The sequence below is a fragment of the Lissotriton vulgaris genome, chromosome 9 (assembly GCF_964263255.1).
Source record: "Lissotriton vulgaris chromosome 9, aLisVul1.2, whole genome shotgun sequence".
NCBI lineage: Eukaryota > Metazoa > Chordata > Amphibia > Caudata > Salamandridae > Lissotriton > Lissotriton vulgaris.
This window is the reverse complement of record NC_141697.1, coordinates 934,159,306-934,180,207: the sequence shown is the minus strand read 5'-3', so window position 1 is coordinate 934,180,207 and position 20,902 is coordinate 934,159,306. Positions and strand designations below refer to the sequence as shown.

The 20,902-nt window shown below is 45.7% G+C and overlaps 1 protein-coding gene across 1 annotated transcript in view; it reads left to right on the top strand.

Moving 5' to 3' along the window:
- RNF123 (ring finger protein 123) overlaps window positions 1-20,902 on the top strand; it is a 2,099,603-nt gene that overhangs the window by 111,043 nt on the left and 1,967,658 nt on the right. Inside the window, exon 2 of the mRNA XM_086938772.1 lies at window positions 16,305-16,414. Within this exon, the coding sequence (XP_086794898.1) occupies window positions 16,336-16,414 (79 nt within the window). The 5' untranslated portion in view covers window positions 16,305-16,335. The remainder of the gene's footprint in view (window positions 1-16,304; window positions 16,415-20,902) is intronic.

The window sequence follows — 20,902 nt, the reverse complement described above, 5'->3', positions numbered from 1 at the left end:
TGGGCTAAAGCTGGAGGATATATGTAAGACTTGTATGCAATCGGATCAGCCTATCCCTTATTGTAGATCACAAAGTAATAACCGGAGTGACCTGCTATGACTTTAAGAACTAGGTTGGTCTTTCTGTCTCGAGTTTTAAATATTTTTTCTCTAGCATGTCTGCTTGCAGAGAATGCAAGATCTCTGTGCCTGCTAGTCCACTGTTTTGCTGAAAACATGGGAGAAATCAAGTCATACAAGGGCTTGGCCACTCAACAACATACTGTGGCGAGAAAGTTCGTCCAAAGTTAAGAAATCCTAGTAGGGATTTCAACTTCAGTGTGTCAGGAGGCTGCAAGATAGCACACTTCTGAAGGAAATCGGAAGCTAAACCCTTGTCCTCATTGAATAACTCATGTCCGAGGAAGGTCACCGTAGGGTAGGCAATCTTCGTTCTTATTTTTGTTTTTTCAGGTAATCCTGTAACTGTGATGTTAGTAGTGTTACATCTTTGTTCATCCTCGTTAAGTGTACATTTAAATCATTATCATTAATCTAGATATCGTTAATGTATGACAGTACCTTAGGATCTGGTTGTAAAATCTCCATATAGTGCACTTATAATAAGCCAGGACTGTTCTTAAAGCCCATAGGCAAGCGTCGTAATGAGAACTGCACCCTGTCGAAAATAAAGGCAGTTCGATACTCCTTTTCAGGTGCTATGTTTTGACTGAAAACCCCATTAGAAATGTCTTGGGTTGTTTTGCATTTTTTCCGCACCAGATTCATCATTCAGCCTGTGCAATGCATAGTTTGCATTGCATATGTTCATGTATGTGCATTTAAAGTCCCATAGTCTAAAACAATCCAATAGGTTCTATCAGGTTTGGAGACATCAGGAGGAGGGTCATGTTCATTGATGAAAGGTAAGGCACTATTATGACCTAATATTGCAAATCATCTAATATTGTTTTAATACCACACTTTTCTTATGGTTTTGAAGGGTACTGAGCTTATGCTTGAAGTTCACTGTGTAAGGGAATGACGTGAAACTGAATGTTTATTTTACCCTGCTTGGTTTTTGTATAAGGCTGGATCCTGTCTTGCAGCCCAGTCACTGGTGTAAATTTCCCTGATATCTTCAGGTACTATAGGAGAAAAAGCTACTCTTATTAATTACTGCTCCCAGGGCACATCCTTAATAAAGACCGAAGGCCAGTCTTCTCAACTAGTATGATGTATTAATCTTCAGATACATGTGCCCAGAACAGAGCTTTAACAGTGCGTGGTATCCCTGTTCAATTTGTATTTCGAAATCAAAAGCCCTTTCAGGAAGATTTAACCCCCTGGCTGTGGCTGGAATTCTGCGCCTGTACGGCACATTCCGATCGCGGGCGTGGTCATGACGGCTCCCGGCAGTCATCAGCACACGCCCACCGTAACTGATGACCACCGGGAGTCGTCATCAGCACCGAAGGGCTTAAATGTTTATCCAGAGGTATCAACGCATATGAACTCATCAATTGTACTTGCCACCAGAAACGTCTGAAGCGTCTTATGCACTATTGTGACTTCTGCTGCACTGTGTAGGACCGCTCTTACCAGGGTTCTATTTTGCAGGAAAATCCGTAGTTTGATCAGCATTTTTCTTAGAAAGACATGCTACCTGCTTGTTGTTGACAGTCTTAGAGTCCAATCCTTTCTCTTCCCTCTTCACACTGACGTTAGCCTCTCGTCTACTTTCACCTTTTCCACTATACTGTGTCCTCTCTCTGCTCGTTTACAGTCAGCGTCCTGAAAAGAATGTGGAGAGCAGATATCAGAATTCTGATACCGTTGTGCTTTTTTTTTTTTCTCGCAGTCCCTTCAATTATAAACACCCCTACCAGATTCCCGAGATTCAGAAGATCCAGTTTGTCTTTGCTCTCTACCCCTCTGTTTCTTTCTGCCTTCCGTTGAATATCTTTTTAACGGAGCGTCAATGTCACTTTAAATGAGGCTTAACGACTCGCAAACCTATGGTATCATGATTTTTTCAAAACAAAGACTTAAAACTAATTCAAGTCTCTTAGTTCATTCACACACTAATATACTAGTGTGCAACATTACAATTACATTATTTTCAGTTTATAAATTTTGTAAGTTCATTCTTTTACTGTCTTATGGTGTCCAACCACTTTCAACATTCTAATCAACTTTATTCACAAAGTTTGGGCTAATACTATTTCTTTTGCTTTCATCAGGTTTAAGCACATTTCCAGCGCTCTTTAAAGTGCATTAGCCATCAATGTTATCAATTTTTTTAGATGTATCTTATTCAGTCAAATTAATCTCGTCATGTCTTTGTCCCGCACATCTGCTATGAGGAATTATAAGCCTTGATTTTGTTTTCTTTTCTTCAGACCTATAGCATTTTATACAATCAGACATCTCTTTTCTTAAAATTATACATCTATCTCACTGGAAGTGAGGGGGGAGTTGCATTCTATTTTTGTACCTTGGAAAGCTTTCTCAATTTATGCCTTTATGATATGACATCCCTGTGAGAAGTTGGCCTGGTATATGATGTTCACTATTCTAGTGAGCACCTTCCACCAGTCCAAGCAACCCTTATGGGTTGGTTGTAAAGTCAACCTAATAGACCAGCTATCCTAGTGGTAGCATGGACAAAGCAGTCTTAGGCTAAAACTTTAGAGAGCATGTGAAGCAAGCTGTTTTACCATATGTAACCCCCTTGAATACCAAATGAAAGAACACCACACACACAGGTTATATATAAAATATATATGTATTTATTTCTAACACAACCCCTCTGAACTCTTTATAAGGTCAGAGGCACAAGCACATAACAAGATACTCAATTATCATAAAATAAGTTGCACAATATACAGTAGGGCCCTAGGGCCATGTAAAACCATATACTAAATTAGTGGTATAAGAACCACGTCACCGACAAAGGATAGGCCTAGGGCCTAGAGAATCGCTGGGGCTACGCTGTACTACCAAAGTATAGGAAGTAGGAGACCCACGGGAGGCGTGTGCAGTGTCTTAACACACACACGCGAGTTACCATAGAGTTATAATGGGAACGAAAGAATTGGAAACTAGTTCTTTTAGGGCACTTCCGGATGGACTAGGAGAAAGCTACTGAAAACTAGAATACTAGGATAGTCAATACCCACAGGAGCACCGGAGTACTCTTGTTACCTCACCCATAGGAAGCGGGTGCATAGGTGTCAAAGTGTGTCTGGTTGAGTCGCTGAATCCGATGGAGCCTTGGAGAAAGATGCTGCAGGCTACCAGGAGAGAAGTGTCCGGGTGGATCCAAGGGCGGATCGAGGATGAAGAGTACCTGAAAGCAGAGGGGACAGAGTCTGGGTCACTAGCCAATGACCAGGAAGGAACCAGGCGATGTCGCGAAGCAATCAAGTGATGTCGTGAAGCTTGTCTCTGCAGCCACGTGGACCAGGAGGTGTCGACGACGACCAGGAGCTGGATACAGACTGTCCCACGAAGGCTCTCGCTGTCGGCGGTGTCTGCTTCCGGATTGAAGCCAACAAGCCTTGGCAAAAGCAACCCACGCAGGGATCGAAGATGGCTACTTGATGAGACCAGCAAGGTCTGATGGGCTTCTCCTTTTCAGGGAAGCAGGGGTCAGCCTGGAGCAACCAGGCCAGCAGTGTAGATTCAAAGGTTCGTCGCCACAGAGGCCACTAGCCAACGGGCAAGTGACCGGACAGACGCGTCGAGCAGGATAATGCAGAAGGGCCCCACGCGGCACTCGTGGAGTGTGGAGGGCTGATCTTCGGTGCAGATGATGCTCGGGCGGGGGCTTCTCAATCCCCAATGCACAACTTTGAGGGTGCCTCAGAAGTTGCACAGGAAGCAATTCGCAGGCTATCCAAGATGGCCGGGCCCATGTCTCTCGTCGCCTCCACGGGTCTCCGCTTTGCTGTGGCTGTGGATCAGGCTGAAGGAAGTCTGGGTCTTGTCAGGCTCTGTGCTTGTGCTCCGGCGGGAGCGTCGACAAAGCAAGCCTTTGATCGCTTGATGGTGCCTGCTTACACAGGGTGGTCACTCCTTGACCACAAGGGAGATTCTTCAGTCTTCTATCTTCAAGTAGAATGTGGAAGGTCCAGAGTTTCGTTTCAAGTTTCAGTTCAGGATAAATCTAAAGTCTCTTGACTCAGCTCCTACCTATATACCATTCTTAGGGGCTGATTACCTGCTAGGTCCCTCCTATGGGTGGGACCAGGGAAGGGGGTGATTGCACCCCTTTCCCTTTGTCCAGTTTCGCGCCAGAGCTGGGGCTGGAGTGCCCCAGCAACTGGTTTCAACCGGACTATGCATGGGACACCTTGTGTGCCCCAGGCAGTGTCTCGTTTCATTCAGCCTTCCCTGCCCCAATACACTATGGCCTGTCTGGGGTGGTGCTAGCACCTCCCAAGACAGGAAACCTATTGTTCAAGCCTCCCTCGCTGGAAGGCCTCCCAGCAGCAGGAGGTCAGACTTGTGTCTGTGGCAGCAGCATCCATTTTGTGATGCTGAGGCTCTGGTTAACTTTAACCGGGATTACTAGGAACATGTCTTCTCCCTCTAGAAGGGTGAAATGCTACCCCCGTCACCAGAACTGGCGAGGGGGTAGTATTTCAAAGCGTATGACACCTTACACGACATGTTTTGATAAAGCCAAACCAGAGTTAGCATTCAACCGCAAGGATTATAATGCACTTAAGAGTATATGGTATGGCTATATATATCTCCGGCGGAGGAGGCTTCGTGCGGTGTGGATATACGGCCCCAAACTGCGGTTTTTATAAGGGGACTGACTGGAATAATCTCAACAGATATAAAGGACCTCCCACGCACATTGAAATTATGGTGTAAAACATGCCAGCTGATCGTCGAAGCCCTAAGCCTCCACCTAACCACAACCCTCTATGAATAAGCTGCAAATCTTTACAAAAAGCTAAATAAGTTTCTTAAACTTTAAAATAAAGCTACTTACTGGCGGCATAGGACGTCTTGCCCCCTGAAATGCATTGAAGACGTTCTTTTTGGTGATTCTATTGCTGTGTAATATGACTGATCCCTTGGTATCTGCACAGTCATGATGAAAATGGTCCTGATGAAGGCGGTTTAAGCTGCCGAAACGCGCGTAGACGACCTGCGACGGGAGCCTAAAGTTACATCTTGGCCCAACCTTTTTTAGCGTTGTCATCTTGCTAAAATATCAATTCAGTTCCTTTCACCATCCTAGTCTGGAGTTTGAGTGTGGTACGATTGTTAGCACGTGAGTGTGTTGAGAGATATGGGTGTTACCAAGGGTTATTATTAAATAATTTTGTATGTTGTACATAATCTTTTGTTGTAGATATTTAGGAGTTAACTGTACTTGTCCTGAAATTTCTGATATGAATTGAAAAATGTTTGTCTTGTGATTTCTGATTGATAACAGAACTCATATAAACTAAAAGATAAAAAGAGAAAAATAAATTTTATACGTTTTGAATAATTTCAGTATTTTTTTCTATTTTTTGTCACCTGGTTAGATATTTATAAACTGAGTTGCGTAAGTGAATTAGCAGGCCACCGCAGGAACATTTTTCACATTAGAATTGTTGCTTGTTCCCCTCTGTTCCTGGGCCACAACGTACTCTTTTGAGGGGGTCCCTTCGTACATATGGCTATATCATAGAACAGCTATGAGGACATGGTTCCGAAAGCTGCAGACAGGCTCAGCTCATGCTAGAGCCGCATCTCACATAAAACCAAGCACTCTGCCTCCAGGATTGTTAAGTCCTGCCATAGGAGTGACTTATAGGTATATATGTGTCTATATATAAGGATAGGTATAGGAATACTACACCTAAGCAAGGGGTGATTACACAACCTTGCCCCAGCTGAGTGATCAACCAGTTGTGTCAATGTGAGTGGCCAGACAGGAGGTGGCATAATACATGCTGCAGCCCCTGGTAGGCCTTGAATGCACCTATGCCCTGGGTACCTATGGTACACTATACAGGGGCTCATAAGGTGACCCAATTCTCAATTGGTAATGTACCTAAAGTACATGGCATGAATTTAGAGAGAGAACAGCTGGGCTTTGGGTCTGACTAGCAGGTACACAGCCACATTAAGTCAACAAGCACTGGCGTTGCCAATAGGTCTCGCAGTAGGAAAGTTGGAGCTATTGGTTTTGTAAATGACAAAGCCCTTTATGTTTTTAAAATGAAAACAAAAATAAAAGGCATTGTTATTTGCAATTGTAATAGCTCCAACTTTCCTTCATGCGAGACCTATTGGCAAGTGTGAATGGGTGGGTAGGGGTGGCAGCATGCATGGACGGATGCAAGTGTGAATGGGTGGGTAGGGCTGACAGACACATGGACGGATGCAAGTGTGAATGGGTGGGTAGGGGTGGCAGCATGCATGGACGGATGCAAGTGTGAATGGGTGGGTAGGGCTGACAGACACATGGACGGATGCAAGTGTGAATGGGTGGCAGCACACGTGGACGGATGCAAGTGTGAATGGGTGGGTAGGGGTGGCAGCACACATGTATGGATGCAAGTGTGAATAAGTGGGTAGGGGTGGCAGCACACTTGGACAGATGCAAGTGTGAATGGGTGGACAGGGGTGGCAGCACACATGGACGGATGGGAGTGTGAATGGGTGGGTAGTGGTAGCAGCACACAGGGATGGATGCAAGTGTGAATGGGTGGGTGAATGCTTGGGCGAATGGATGCATGATGGGCGCAGTGGATGTTGAATAATAGATGTCGGAAGCAGCTCATCACCAGTTGAGGGAGTTCTGTAAAATAAAAATAATCAGTGGCCATGCGTGTCACTTGAGCCAACCTTGGGTTTGTATTCGGATCACTCACTGAACATTAGGGCTTTGAAACTGACATGTCAGAGGGTGAAGTTGACACTCTAGAAGGCAAGTCATGTGTGCTAAAATAAGACTGGGCATGATGACGAAAGGCTGGGACTTTGGCAGAAGTTTAAGCAAGGTTTGGTAAACTGAAATGAAAGCGCAGGCTGTGGCCCCTCCATGGAGAAGGTCCGAAAATTCATGTAACTGCAGGTTTCTTGCATGTAGATGTGCTTGATTGTACGTTTATATGGAGAGACCTGCATAACACTCCTACAGCTGATGGCAGTGCAACGCTGCTATGATTTGTGCAGGACTTATAGAAACTGGATGATTTTAGATACAATGTATAATAAGAGGTGCTTTGCAGAGCTAGCGACGCTGCGCCTCTCTAAATGTCACGTTAAGCGCACTGAAACTATGGGAATGTCACACCTAAGTGAAATGACTGAGCAAACCCTTGCGTGGACGAGTTGTGCAGTTTCCCGACTCTCTGCAGTTCATTCCCAGGGGGAGAGTAAGATGAGTGCGCAAAAAACATTTAATTAATAAAACATGATCCAAGCTAAGTCCTGCAGCTACGAATAGAGCAAATACATAATAATGTTATTGTTTTGAACGTTTGACGCTGAAGCAAATACTAAGCACACGGGCTGTGGGAGGAATAGTTCCTCATTGTCTGTGTTCCGATGTTTTGTAAATGATTGCATTTAGATGCGGATGAGAAATTACAAAATAAAGCCATAGCTGAATCTGCCCTGGGCTAAGCAATCTGATGTCATGAATCACTTCTATTATACTAGTAGACAATGGCGCGCGTCTGCTTCCGCCTATTACACAACCCATGTTGTGCAAGTACATTTAAATTGGCAGTAAGACATATACACAGCCGTTTGACGCTTTTCATCTGGAAGGATTGGACAGAACACGAAAGCGCTGAAAAGGAACATGAGGTGGAAGGGGTGACAGAAAATAAAGGTGAACAAAGTGCTAGGTCTAAAAACAAGGGGGAGGGGGAGCGGTGACAGAGGCCAGTCGGGTAATGGAATTAGAGGAGGGTGAGGTGGTTTGAAGGGGTGGGATGGGGGGATGGGGGGAGGGGGGCGGGTGGAGAGAGGAGGAGAGAAAGGAGTCGGTGAAAGAGGTGCATTTGGAGACAGAGGGGATGGTACGAAGCAGGGGAGTAACCGAAGCCCCTTCAAGTAAGGCTGTGTGCCAGGAGAGAGAGGGGAGGTGCTGGAGCTGGGGAACAGATGGCCGTGTGCGAAGCACTTGGAGAGTGTATGCTGGCAAATGGTGGGGGGGGGGGGCGGGAATGCGAGCGAGCGGAGGCAGGCTGGTGTGGGAGGGGGGAGGTGCTGGTGTGGGAGGAGTGCTGCTAGGGGAGGGGAAGCCTGATGCCGGATGGGGGCGGGGAGAGCCTGGGAATGCGAGAGGCTGGGCTGGGCTTGCATGCGATGCGCGTGGAGCGGAGGCAGGCTGGTGTGGGAGGGGGGAGGTGCTGGTGTGGGAGGAGTGCTGCTAGGGGAGGGGAAGCCTGATGCCGGATGGGGGCGGGAGAGCCTGGGAATGCGAGAGGCTGGGCTGGGCTTGCATGCGATGCGCGTGCATGTTCACGTGAACTTCATGAAAACCGCGGGGCTGAAAGCCCTTTGGTTTGAAGATGTTTTCACCACATGAATTCTCGCTCCGCTCGATGCGCTTGCGCACATCGATAGGTCGCGAGACCTAAAAACCAGTAAAGCAAAAAGCAAAAAGTGGGGTGACCATAGGAAAGCAGACCCTACAATCCCTTCATATCTTTATCTGTTATCACACTCTGTCCTTTCAATATTGGTGTCTGATCTGTTCGTTTGGTTGTCTTTGACAATACATATCTCCCTCCTCCTTGTTTATAATTGGATCTTATCCAGTCCGGTTTGTCTTGCCTGTTTTTTCAGCGCAGGTAGTTACAAAAATAATGTGTAGGCTTCTCAAACACAGAAAAATATTGAAAAAAAATCATTAATAAGTGTTTGGTATTATGATACCTTTTTGCCCCAGAAGCAGTACCAGTAGCTTACACAACAAGCATTTGCAATGCAATAGGTCTCGCATTAGGAAAGTTTGAGCTATTGGTCTTGTAAATGACAATTTTTTTATTGATGTGTTTGTTTTGAAAATAGCTAAATTAATAGCTTTGTCATTTACAATGCCAATAGTTAGAACTTTCGCAAATGTGACACCTATAGCATTTGTAATGCAACATGTTTTGTATTCACGTGACTTAGATGTATTGATATTACAAATTACAATGGCTTTTAATTTTTTTAAATAATTAATACTTAAATAAAAGTGATTGTAATTTATAATGGCAATAGCTTAAACTTTTGTAAATAACTTTTGTGAAGATTATGTTCAGTGTATTTTATTGTGACGAAAATCCAAGAACAGAAGTGAAATATTAACATCTTTTTGTGACATTTGTAATAAAGCTTGAAACATTGAGAGAACATATTTCAACCAGTTGTTGTTGAATGGGGCAACACCCATTCTAGGGGCCACCAAATTTGCCTCGAGGAAAGTAAACTCAACATCCATCCCAATCTAACGTAGGCATGGAGAATACAGCAAGCAGAATCCACAGTTATTTGGCATGGCACAATGCACTTTACAGTCAATGTTAACACTTAAAGCTTCCATAGACATACACCAACCAAAGTTCCGCCACAATAAGCTGCCATTGAGACATACTGCCATGAAGACTCTCAGACATCATATCAAGTAACCTTTGTGGGATCATTTTTAAGCATCAAATAAGCCAAAACACTCTACGGGCCTAAATAAGGTCTCCCTGCTAACAAACTCTCACTGCCACCAAAACATTATTCATATGAATTAGAATTGAAATGGATCGTCCAGGCTTTATGAGAACGCTCCTTGGACACTTAAGAGGGCGAATGGTATGTAGGGGCCCTATTGACAAGCACTCAACTCAACAAGCAATCAGCTAAAAACATAGTTTACTCAGCGCCCAACCCTTATATAGGTTATGAACAAGTTGTACTCAACATGCAACTTAACTGCAACCGCTGTAGAGCATACCTTATCTAAAATGATAAATCGTGCCTATAGGTTAAGGGGATATAGCAGTTGACGTGCATCGGTCGTGAAAACAAAGCATATACTTTTATGCCCATACATGAAATGCACCCCATAGAAATGAATCGACACTCTGTGGTTGGGAAACGTGCAGTCTGCTCTTGCCTGAAAGTAAGGCATGCGTTAATCAACTGAATGCCATTTCATCGGCTCGATGCCCCTGCTGCCACCTCTGCAGCTTTGCTGTCCTGTTGCCCAACCACAAACTCCTCCACCAGGCTGCAAACCCAGCTCTCCATCCCTGCCATGTTGCTGGATGGACAGGAAGCAACATGCGGCGCAGGCGCATCTGCACGTGCGTCAGACGGCTCGCAGAAGCTGCTCGTCATAGTCACGTGACAGGAAAGCATCTATTATGGTTTTCTTTTGCATCCATGGGACATAAGGGTACATTTTCAAGTGCTGCGTTAGAGATTACTTCCTGAAAAATGCAACGTCACATCTCTATGTATAACGGTGCTCTTGTGAACGCGAAGGCTAAATCGAAATGAAACGCTCATTTTATCAGACCTATGAAGGCTTAGACTAAATACCGGTGCATCGTTATTCCCCGCCCCCCCCCCCCAAGAATATTATACAAACTTATAGATAACGTATTTATTAATGTTTTATAATCTTGCATGAAAGGCAAGAATGAGACTTATTTTCAATACCATTGGACAGTTTTTTCTGTTCGATTTTAGTCCAAAGTCTTCTTTTTTTTTTTCAATTGTTACATGTTTGAAGAATATCCTTTGCAAGATGGCTGCTTTATTCTTATGTAGTCTGAGGCGGAAGTCCACTTTCTGTCTCTATTTCGGCTCAAACAGATCATCTTGAAACATGTTTTACATTATTAAACCAGCGCTCGGGTATACAAAACACACCTCGAACAGTCAGCACAGTGTGAACGAAATTGCAGTGGTACTGAGAATACCCTTTACAAACAAGTCCCGCGGCGACCCGGAAGCGCTTGGCCGGCCGGCCAATCCGGTCGCGGCCGACCGGAAGTCCCGCCTCCCGAGGTCCGCGAGCTGCCGGCGCATGGAGCGCCCTGCCGGTCCGAGGTCGCCCAGGTCCCCAGGAGGGGGCCGTGGAGAAGGAGTGTGGCGCCTGTTGCGGGGCTCCTCGGACCTGAGAAGAAGAGGAGACGAGACGCCGTGAGGAGCGGAGCGCGAGAGGAGCCCCGCCGGAAGAGCGCAGTCGGTGAGTGGGGCCCAGGGCTGATGTGAAGTGCGTGCGTGCGTGCCTGTGTGTATGCCTGGGGGGGAGGGGGGGGGGGGGGGTGTGCGTGCGTGTGTGCGCGAGGGAATGTGTGTGCGCATGCGTGACTATGTGTGATTGAGAGAGAATGCGAGGTAGGGGATAGTGTGCCTGTATGTTTGCCTGTATGTGTGCCGTATGCCTGCGTGTGCATGCGCGCGCCTTTGTGTGCGTGCGTGCGTGCATGCAGAGGGGTGGGGGCTGCCTGTGTGTGAGCAAGGGCTTTGCGCATGCGCAGCTACCAGACGCTCGCTCCCGAGGTGAAATCTGACCTCGTCAAAGCGCGCGTCTGGTAGCTGTCCACATTCCTAAATACGGGCCACAAAAGGTCTGAAGCAGACACTCTCAATGCTCACGCATTGAGAGTAGGTCTGCTCGACCTAATAAAGGGCATTTCACCCGCTATGGTTAAAGACTAAAATAAAGTGGCTCTCATTTAGCCATTGACATAGTGTCAGCATTTTTATGAGGCCATTTTAGGTCCTCCTATTGTGATCAATGACTGACCAAACTATCCGTTAGTATTACAATAAGAGTAAAATGATGATTCAGATCAATTATCAAATAAAAAGGTACCAAAAATCTTGGAGTTTGCTCATACCATCATACTTTCACAAAATAGCGACAGTCAACATCTGTATGTTTCTGTATCTTGAATATACACTGGTGACCGTACAAGGTGAATACATAACATACCAAGAATTTGGCCTATGAAGGCCGGGTTGAAGATTTTGTGGCACAGGAGCTCAGTTACCATTTGACTTTGGGGAAAATAAAGCCAGGATATCTAATTGTGTATGTTATCATAAGGGGCACTTACAAGTGCGCAGATTGTTAGCAATGAGTTGAATGGATATTGCTATACTCAAGAACAGCGTGCAGCTCCTAATGTTCATCTACATTTTATAATAATGAGCTTGGTATTGGTAAATGATTAGATAATCTACTTTTATATACTAGTAAAACCTGAAATTGTTTACTTTGCTCACATCTTGAAATTTGCAAGTAGCTGGTAGTTTTATCCACTACTAAGGTGGTTCCCTTAAAATGCACTATTGTATTAAAGTTGAGTTTTATAAAAAACTTAATTAGCCCTGATGTGGTAGAGAAGTCCATTAGTGGATGAGTAGCACCCAGTGTTTGGTTAGGAGAGTGTTGAAATTGCAAGTTGGCCTTTTAAGGAGCGTTTTGGTTTCCTGACTGAGTGATTACAGTGGTGCGGTAAACCTCGTTTACAACGATGTTTACACATCGCATGCCATTACACGCGGTCATTTCAATGACTGCATTGTTACAGCGCATACCATTACAACGCAAGCCGTTACAGCGACTTGCGGAAGGGGGCAGAAGGTGTTTGATTTTAAATCCAACACCTTCCCTACTGTTTCACAGACTGGAGTTGGAATAGTAAATTATACTATTTCAACATCCAGCACCCCTCTACAGTAAGTCATTGTAATGACTTGCGTTGTAATGGTCTGTGATGTAACAACGTGGTCGTTATAATGATCGCGTTGTAATGGCATGAGTTCCAAATGCATCCGGTGTAACGGGGTCTTTTCCAGTGATGCTGATATCTTGCCTTAGGTCCCGGAACCGGGGTAAGTAATCGGGGGAAATAGGTTTGAAAGATGGAGCACATAACTTTTGTATGATTTACTTTCATGCAGAATAATTGCATTTGCACGTTTGCAGACACTTCCTTTACGAAAAGCTAGTTACATTTGTTATTTGTCCTATTTAGACCTGCTTTATTTTGTTTCTCATTTATGAACAACTGTTAAAGTTGCGGTCTGTTTTGTCAGGTAGCCATCACCTTTGCTGCAATGGAATTAAAAGGATGTAAAGTTCACAGTTGCAATATTTTTAGGTCTCGCCTCTCAATGCGCATGCGCATTGAGCGGAGCGAGACTATAGGGCCTTAAACAGACCTTACCTAGACTGGCGATTTGATGCTGTGCCCGTGCGCTTTTAGGTCAATGTGCAAGCGCATTGACCTAAAATGCGCGTGCACAGCATCAAATCGCCAGCCATCTGTTGCCCAGCTTGGTGCCGCTCCACCCCCTGCCGGATCAAAGGCTTTCACGGCCGGCCAGCCGTGCTTTCAGTTTCACGCCATTTAACTTGTTTAACTTGTTTAACTTGTTAATCTGTGCTTCGCCGCTCCCCTGCCCCCCCCCACATACACACACACACACACACACACTCACAATGCCGAGAGCTTGCTTTCAATTATATCCTTTCGGCAATGCTTGTTTTTAACCCAAGTATGGAGTTTGCCAATCTGTCTTGCCAGAACGCGTGCCGCCCGTCGCTCTGATATTCATATGTTCACACTGATTTACGATTTTTTTTAAATTTACTTGAAATGTTTTGTTTTTGGCGCTCGTGTTTTCAGTAGCTAATAAAGAAAATTGCTCACATTTCTTCTTTCATCTCCAACCTACCACTTCTCCGTGTTGCTGCCTTTCGTCGCCTCCCTGTTGCTCACGCACCACGCAATGCCGAGAGCTTGTTTCTCCCGTCCCCCATTCGCCCCCCTCCCGCTGTTCACTGTTCATCGAACTTGCTTTACTGCCCAACCTTTCATCTCCCAACTCTTCTTCCATCTTAAACCACTTCCTTTGCCACTGTTTCCTGAGTGCGGTTCGCTTGTATTGATTGGTGTTTCTTTACGTTTGTCTGACTAAATCTATAGGTATCCTGTTCAATATAACTTTGTGCATCAATAGCTAGCCAGCAATCTTCATACCTGGCTTCTTGGTGTGATGGTAAGCTTTGCCTGGGTAATGAGAACACTTCATTTAGGCGGTAGGTATCCTCGACTATAATGTTCAAGGCTACAAAGTATTAGGTGGCGAGTGTCCTTTGCTATACTGTACTGTGTAAGGCTGCAACGTATCTGTGTATGTGTTGAGACTAATATTAGTTCACTTTCCTATCTTTGATCCTTAATTTTGATATTGTTTGCCAACTGTTCCTTTGTAAATGATTGTGTGGATGCTCAACTGTAACACTTGTAAGGGGTGCCCTATTGTAAACAGTGCGGTGAATACTAAAGAAAGATCGCATCCGTTCAGTATGTTGTGAAACAGATCATCATCATGTTTAAGTCCTGCATGCTTTTTTTTGCGGTTGCTGTAGTTTAAGTCAGTTTTGTCGAAGAAGGTGTAAATGTGCACTTTCTCTGCCACAAAAATGGATAACATAGCTTGAGCAGCAGCAATCTGCTTTGGACTAAAGTCCGAGCACTAACTTTTTTCATCAATTACTCCAAATTACAGTAGCGCATTCTTATGTTCTCTGCATGTCGTATGGTTATTTTTGCTGAGATATTTGGTTGTGGTTCAAAACGTAGTTTGTGCGTGTGGGCAGCTGCAATGATGATGCTGTAGGTACCACTTCGTCATGATAGCTCTGTCTCCAGAATTCTTCCTGAAGCTATATTCATGCGTAATGGGGGAGGTACCCTCTTGCAGTGTAAACACTTCCTTCAGTGACCTGCTCCCCCTTCCTCTGACATTCTGACTCTGCAGTGATAATCCTTGTCCATTTGAGGCTCAGCAGGAGCTAACATTTTACAGATACTCTTCAATAACATAGCGAGTATTGAGCCAAAGCTGAACTCTGGGGAAAACAACAAGGCACTACTACCTCTGTCAGAGCCTCCCTCTTGTTTGTTTCCACCTACCTTTCCCCTTTTTCCTACACCTCTTCATCCTAAATTCACTGCCCCCTCCTCTGCCTCCTGACGCTACCATCAATACCTGTTTCATCTGCCCTCTTCCAACTTTTTGTTTTTCCTCTTTCTTCTGCCTACTACTGACATCATCTACAGCCTTTCTATCTCTTTCTCATAGAATAGATAAATGTTGTAGTGAAATGCCAAAATAAAGTGCCACTGTGAAGTATTTGTACAATGTTTTTGTACATTAATTTATTTGACGTTTGTTGTTTTTCGCATGCTCCTAATGTTTGTTTTCCCATCTTTAAAAGCGAGCTACAGTAGCGAATTAATTGCGCACACACACACAACACACAATCCAAAACACACAACACACACACAACTCAAGACAAACACAAACCCACACACACAACCACACACACGCACAACTAAACACACAAAACACCACACACACAACACCACACACAAAACACCACACACAAAACACCACACACAAAACCCCACACATACACACACCACACCCCCACACACACAACAGCACACACAACAAAAAACAAACAAACGCAGACCAGCACACACACAATTCCCCACACACAACCCCCCCCACACACACAACCCCCCACACACACAACCCCCCACACACACAATCCCACACACACACACAATCCCACACACACACACAACCCCACACACAACCCCCCCACACACACAACCCCACTCACCCCCCACATACCCACCCCACCCCCACACACACCCACACCCCACACACACCCAACACACCCACACCCCCCACCCCCATACCCCCACACACACCCACCCACAACATCACAATGCGCTACCACAGCATCACTGAACGCCACAGCATCACTCGCCACCACAACAACTGGCACTTCTTGGGTTGCCTTGTCCTGCAGCTAAATTCGAACTGTTCTGAACTAGAGTCTCATAATTTTCACAATTTTGCAGTAAAACGATCAAAGAGGTACTAACTTAATTTCGTCATCATTATTGAAGTGCAGTTTATCTTGTCTTCCTCAGTACTTTGTACATCTCTCTAGAGATGTGGCTTAACGACCAGAGCTGCCATCTAAGTCACGTACATACAAAACATGTTGCATTACAAATGCTATAGGTGTCACATTCGCGAAAGTTATACATATTGGCATTGTAAATGACAAAGCTATCAATTTAGCTATTTTAAAAACCAACACATAAATAAAATATTTGTCATTTACAAGACCAATAGCTCCAACTTTTCTAATGCGAGACCTATTGCATTTCCAATGCTTGTTACTATTTCTGTTTTTAATGTTATACAAACAAACTTTGTGTAGCTTAGAATTTTAATGTTTACATCTGCATTTCTGATTTCATCTGCAGCTTCTCCAACTGTTGATCTAGGTAAAGAAAGATGTCAAGAGGTACAGGCACTACATATTCCCGGAGGAACTACAGAGTAACTTCTGATCTGGACAAGCCAAAGGTTACAGGTACAATGTGGACGTTGATATTGGATAGAACATTGAATTTGGTTATATTGGGTTATTTTTTATTTTTATTTTTTATTATCAGTATGCATTAGTTTTTTCCAGACACTCTTTGACAGATGACAACTATCGAGCTTCCGAGGGGTGTATTTTAATTAACAGTTGCAATTGTGTATATTTAGAGTTTTACCACACTCGCTGCCTCCGGACAGTATTCCTCCTCGTAATAGACATTTACTGCTTTACTTATTTTTTTTTTCCCGTAAGACTTTATTTGTACTTGCCAAAAAAATACATAGTTGTTCAGTATGACCCAGTGGTTCATCGTTAATCAAACAAAGAGTTCTCCTTCATGGTTACACAGCTATTCAGCCGACAACCTTCCTGTCCGGCAGCGTTTGTCGATAGTTTATGTCAGGCTTTCACATAATATGTATACAATATGAGTAGTCCTACATTTTTATTTTTATACAACAAAACTTTAGACTCAGTAAGTTCAGGTATTTATAAGTGTCAAAGGCAATGTACTTCAGGCACCCCATGCTGGCTGCGAGTCCCACGCATCCCCCCGCAACCCTCTTGTGTCCTATACCCTGGCAGAACTTAGATGTATGCGTATCCCAGTCCCTTTTTCAATTCCTCTCAACCGTCCTCTGGTGTATCATCCCTCCATCCCTTCTTCGTCCCCTGAGCTATCTATGTCGTCCTCAGGTAGAGGTTCGCACAGATCTCCCCTATAGCTGTTCCATGCTTGCCATATCTTATTCCACTTGCGAGGGTTAGCTCTCATTTTATATACTGCTCGCTCGATCACCATAAGTCTGTCCATCCCTCTGCACCACTGCGTTAGTGTCGGTGACTCTGCCACCCCCCACTTCTGCGCTACATCTCGCTTGGCCACCATGACCCCAATCGTAACCCACTGCTGCCCCGACGCGTCAGATCACTTCCTTCCCAAACATTCAGTAAGCACACCCGGGGGTCCGGTGCAAGTGACGTCTCTAAGGTTTGGGAAATGGTGCGCATGATTTGTCTCCAATATGCAGCGACAATCGGGCAGTCCCAAAGTGTGTGAAGCAGTGTCCCCTCCTCGCCACAACCTCTAAGGCAGTTCGGGTGTTCCGCTCTGTGCATTTTATGTAGGGTGGTTCTGGTGTAGTAAACTCTGAGCAGTATTTTGAATTGTACCAATCTAAATTGCGCTGAAATGCCTGCTTCCCGTGGTGATGCCAATGCGGCGTTCCAGTCAGTCTCGTCCATGTCACCCAACTCAGTCTCCCATTTCTCCTTTAATTTAAGCAGGGGGTCTGGAAGATTATTCAGTAGTTTCCGATATGTGAGTGATGTGGCACCTGTCTGCATAAAGTCAGTGGGTAGACGGTCTTCTAGCGGTGAAGATTCGGGGACTGTCGACCCTGGCTCGATAACTGTCATCAATGCATGTCTTATTTGTATGTATCTGTAGGTTTCGTTGGACCCCAACTCGTACTGCTGCAGCTGTTGTGAGAAAGGGATCATCCCGTTGCTGGTCCACAGGTCCCCTACTGTTGTGATTCCAATATTATCCCTTTGGGTAAATCCCTTACTGAATCTCAGGCAACCGAGTCGCTTGGCGTCCCATAGTGGTGTAAGTTTAGTAATAACGCCGTTCCATTTGAGTCGTGCCTGCGCCTTATGCCAGAGCTGCACCGTGTGCATGGTTGGGCCAATCAGCTTCGCCGTGAGACCCTGATTATATAGTGGGGCTAGGAGGCTGTGTGTACCTAGTTGTGCTCTGTCTGCTAGATATGCCGGGTCATTTTGCGGGGCGTGGATTTACTGATTTATCACCTTAAGCTGTGATGCCCAGTAATATAATTGTATGTTTGGCAGAGCTATTCCCCCGTCATACCATCCTCGATTAAGTTTTGCGCTTGCCACCCTGGCTGGGCGCTCTCCCCATAGCAGGCCTGTCATCGCCGCGGTCACCCTTCGAAAATAGGAAGGCGGTACCACATCCGGGGTGTTTTCTAATATATACAGGAGACGAGGTAGCGCCATCATTTTAAACAATGCGGCTCTTCCCAAAGGCGTTAGAGGGAGGGCTTTCCAGTGTCTTACGTCTGCCTTTAAGCGAACAAGTGGTGGTAGCAGGTTTTGTGTATAGAATACCTCCGCGTCTCGAGTAATGTGGATGCCCAGTTATTTAAACAATGTATTTGCAATCGTTAACGGACAGTCATTAGGTAGGGTCGGGGCAGGACCCCATAAGACGTGAATGACCGATTTCGACCAGGTAATCGTATACCCAGAGGTTATTCCATGTGTATCGCATAGTGCCAGTAACCTCGCGATACCGGCCTACGGGTCAGACAGATAGATTGGCATGTCATCTGCATACAGGGAAACCTTATCCTCCCAATTATCTCCCCGCTGTACTCCTTTCAATAATGGTGTCGTCCTAAGGACTGTGGCTAATGGTTCTATGACCAACGCTAATAGTAGGGGTGAGAGTGGGCATCCCTGTCGTGTCCCTCTGGCCAGAGGGATGTCTCGGGAAATGTGGCCATTGGCAGCTACGTGTGCGACTGGTTCCGTGTATAGTAGTCGTACCCAGGAGATTAACCTGGGGCCAAAGTCCATAAGGGCTAGGACCGCGAAGAGGTAGTGCCACTCCACCATATCGAGCGCCATCCTGGCGTCTAAGGAAAGTATGGCCGCCGGGTCTGTTAGCGTGTGTGCCCTAGCGAGAGCTCCGTGCACGCGCCTGAGGTTCATAGCCATGCTCCTATGTGGCATGAAGCCCGACTGGTCTGGATGAATCAGGTGTGAGAGGTGGGGCAACAGGCGATTGGCCAGCAATTTCGCCAAGATTTTTGCTTCGGCATTAAGAAGCGAAATCGGACGGTACGAGGTGCATTCTGTGGGTGATTTATCCGGTTTCGGGATGGCCACTATGGTCGCCATTCGTTGATCCAGAGGTAAAGTACCTCTCTCCCGACTCTCCACAAACATGTCTAGTAAGGGCTTGCACAGTACATCTGTCATAGTCTGAAACCATTCGATCGGGATCCCATTGGGGCCCAGTGCCTTACCCGTATGAAGCGCGTTAATCGCCGTCCGTATCTCTTCCACGACAGGTCAGTTTCCAGGTCGTCTACGGGCTCTTGCGGCAGGGTCTCAGTCTGTACATTAGTAAGTGCTGCTATCGCCGCTTCCGCTGTGACCTCCGCTTCCGGGGTATATACCCCTTGGAAGTGATCAGCTAGGATGTCTATAATTTCAGAGGGGTGTGAATGTAGCAGCCCCTCTGCGTCTCTCAATTGCAGTATAGCCCTGCTGCCTTCCTTTTTTTTTCTAGCCATGCCAGGAGTTTACTAGCCTTGTCCCCTATATCATATATTCTGTGTGTTGTCGCCTCTATATTCTCTACTGTCCGTCGTCGAAGGTGATCGTCATGTAATTGTTGACAGATATGAAGCGCATGAAGCGCCGCCTCTGTCGGGTCCGCCATATGCTCCGCATTAGCCCTTTCCAACTTCAGTTCCAATTCTATCAGTTCCTGTTGCGCGCGTTTATGTCCTGCTATCGTTGCTATCGCCTGTCCCCGTAACACTGTTTTGTAGGCCTCCCATATTGTCGTGGGGGGGTGACACTGAGTCTGCATTTTCTGAAAAGTAATACTTGGTCGTTGTTTTCAGGGCCTTACGGATGTGTGGAACTCTGAGATACCCTGGGTAAATTGGATATACTCTTTTGCGTGTACTTTCAGAACATGACAAGGTGAGCGTCAGTGGGGAGTGGTCTGATATACCCCGGGGTCTAATTGACATGTCACTAATTACGAGGCGGCCCTCTCCCAGCGTGAGGAAGTAGTCAATACGGGATAGGCTATTGCGGGTTGCCGAGTAATAGGTGTAGTGTTGGCCTTCTGGGTGGAGATGTCGCCATATGTCCCGTAGACCCTGTGCCTCCATAAATTCACTAAAGCGAGATGGGCCGGGCGCCTGGGTTCTGACCGGGAATCTATCCTGTGTATTGTGTGCTACAGCGTTAAAGTCTCCCCCCACTATTAGATCACCCTCCGGGAGGTCTAACAGGAATCTACCCAGGTCCGGAAGTGTGGCTGCATGCAACGCCGGTGGAATATATACAGATACTACGTTAAGGGGCGTCCCTTCCCATCGACCACATGCCGCTGCAAAGCGGCCATGGTCATCCGTTTTAACGGTCTGTAGTATGAACCGGGATGACTTCTTCATTAAAATACCTGTCCCCCGGGACCCTGAAGTGAAGTCTGAGTGGACTATCATGCGGTAGCCACGTCTATCTAGTGCCTTAGTAGTGTCACCTATTAGATGTGTTTCCTGCAGGAGGACCAGATCATGATTTATCCTTCTAATGCTTTGCAAGACTAACCCTCTCTTTATCTTGTCCCCCAGTCCCCTCACATTCCAGGACATCAATTGAAGTGGGGCCACCGGACCGGAGTGGGGACTCCCCCCTAAATTA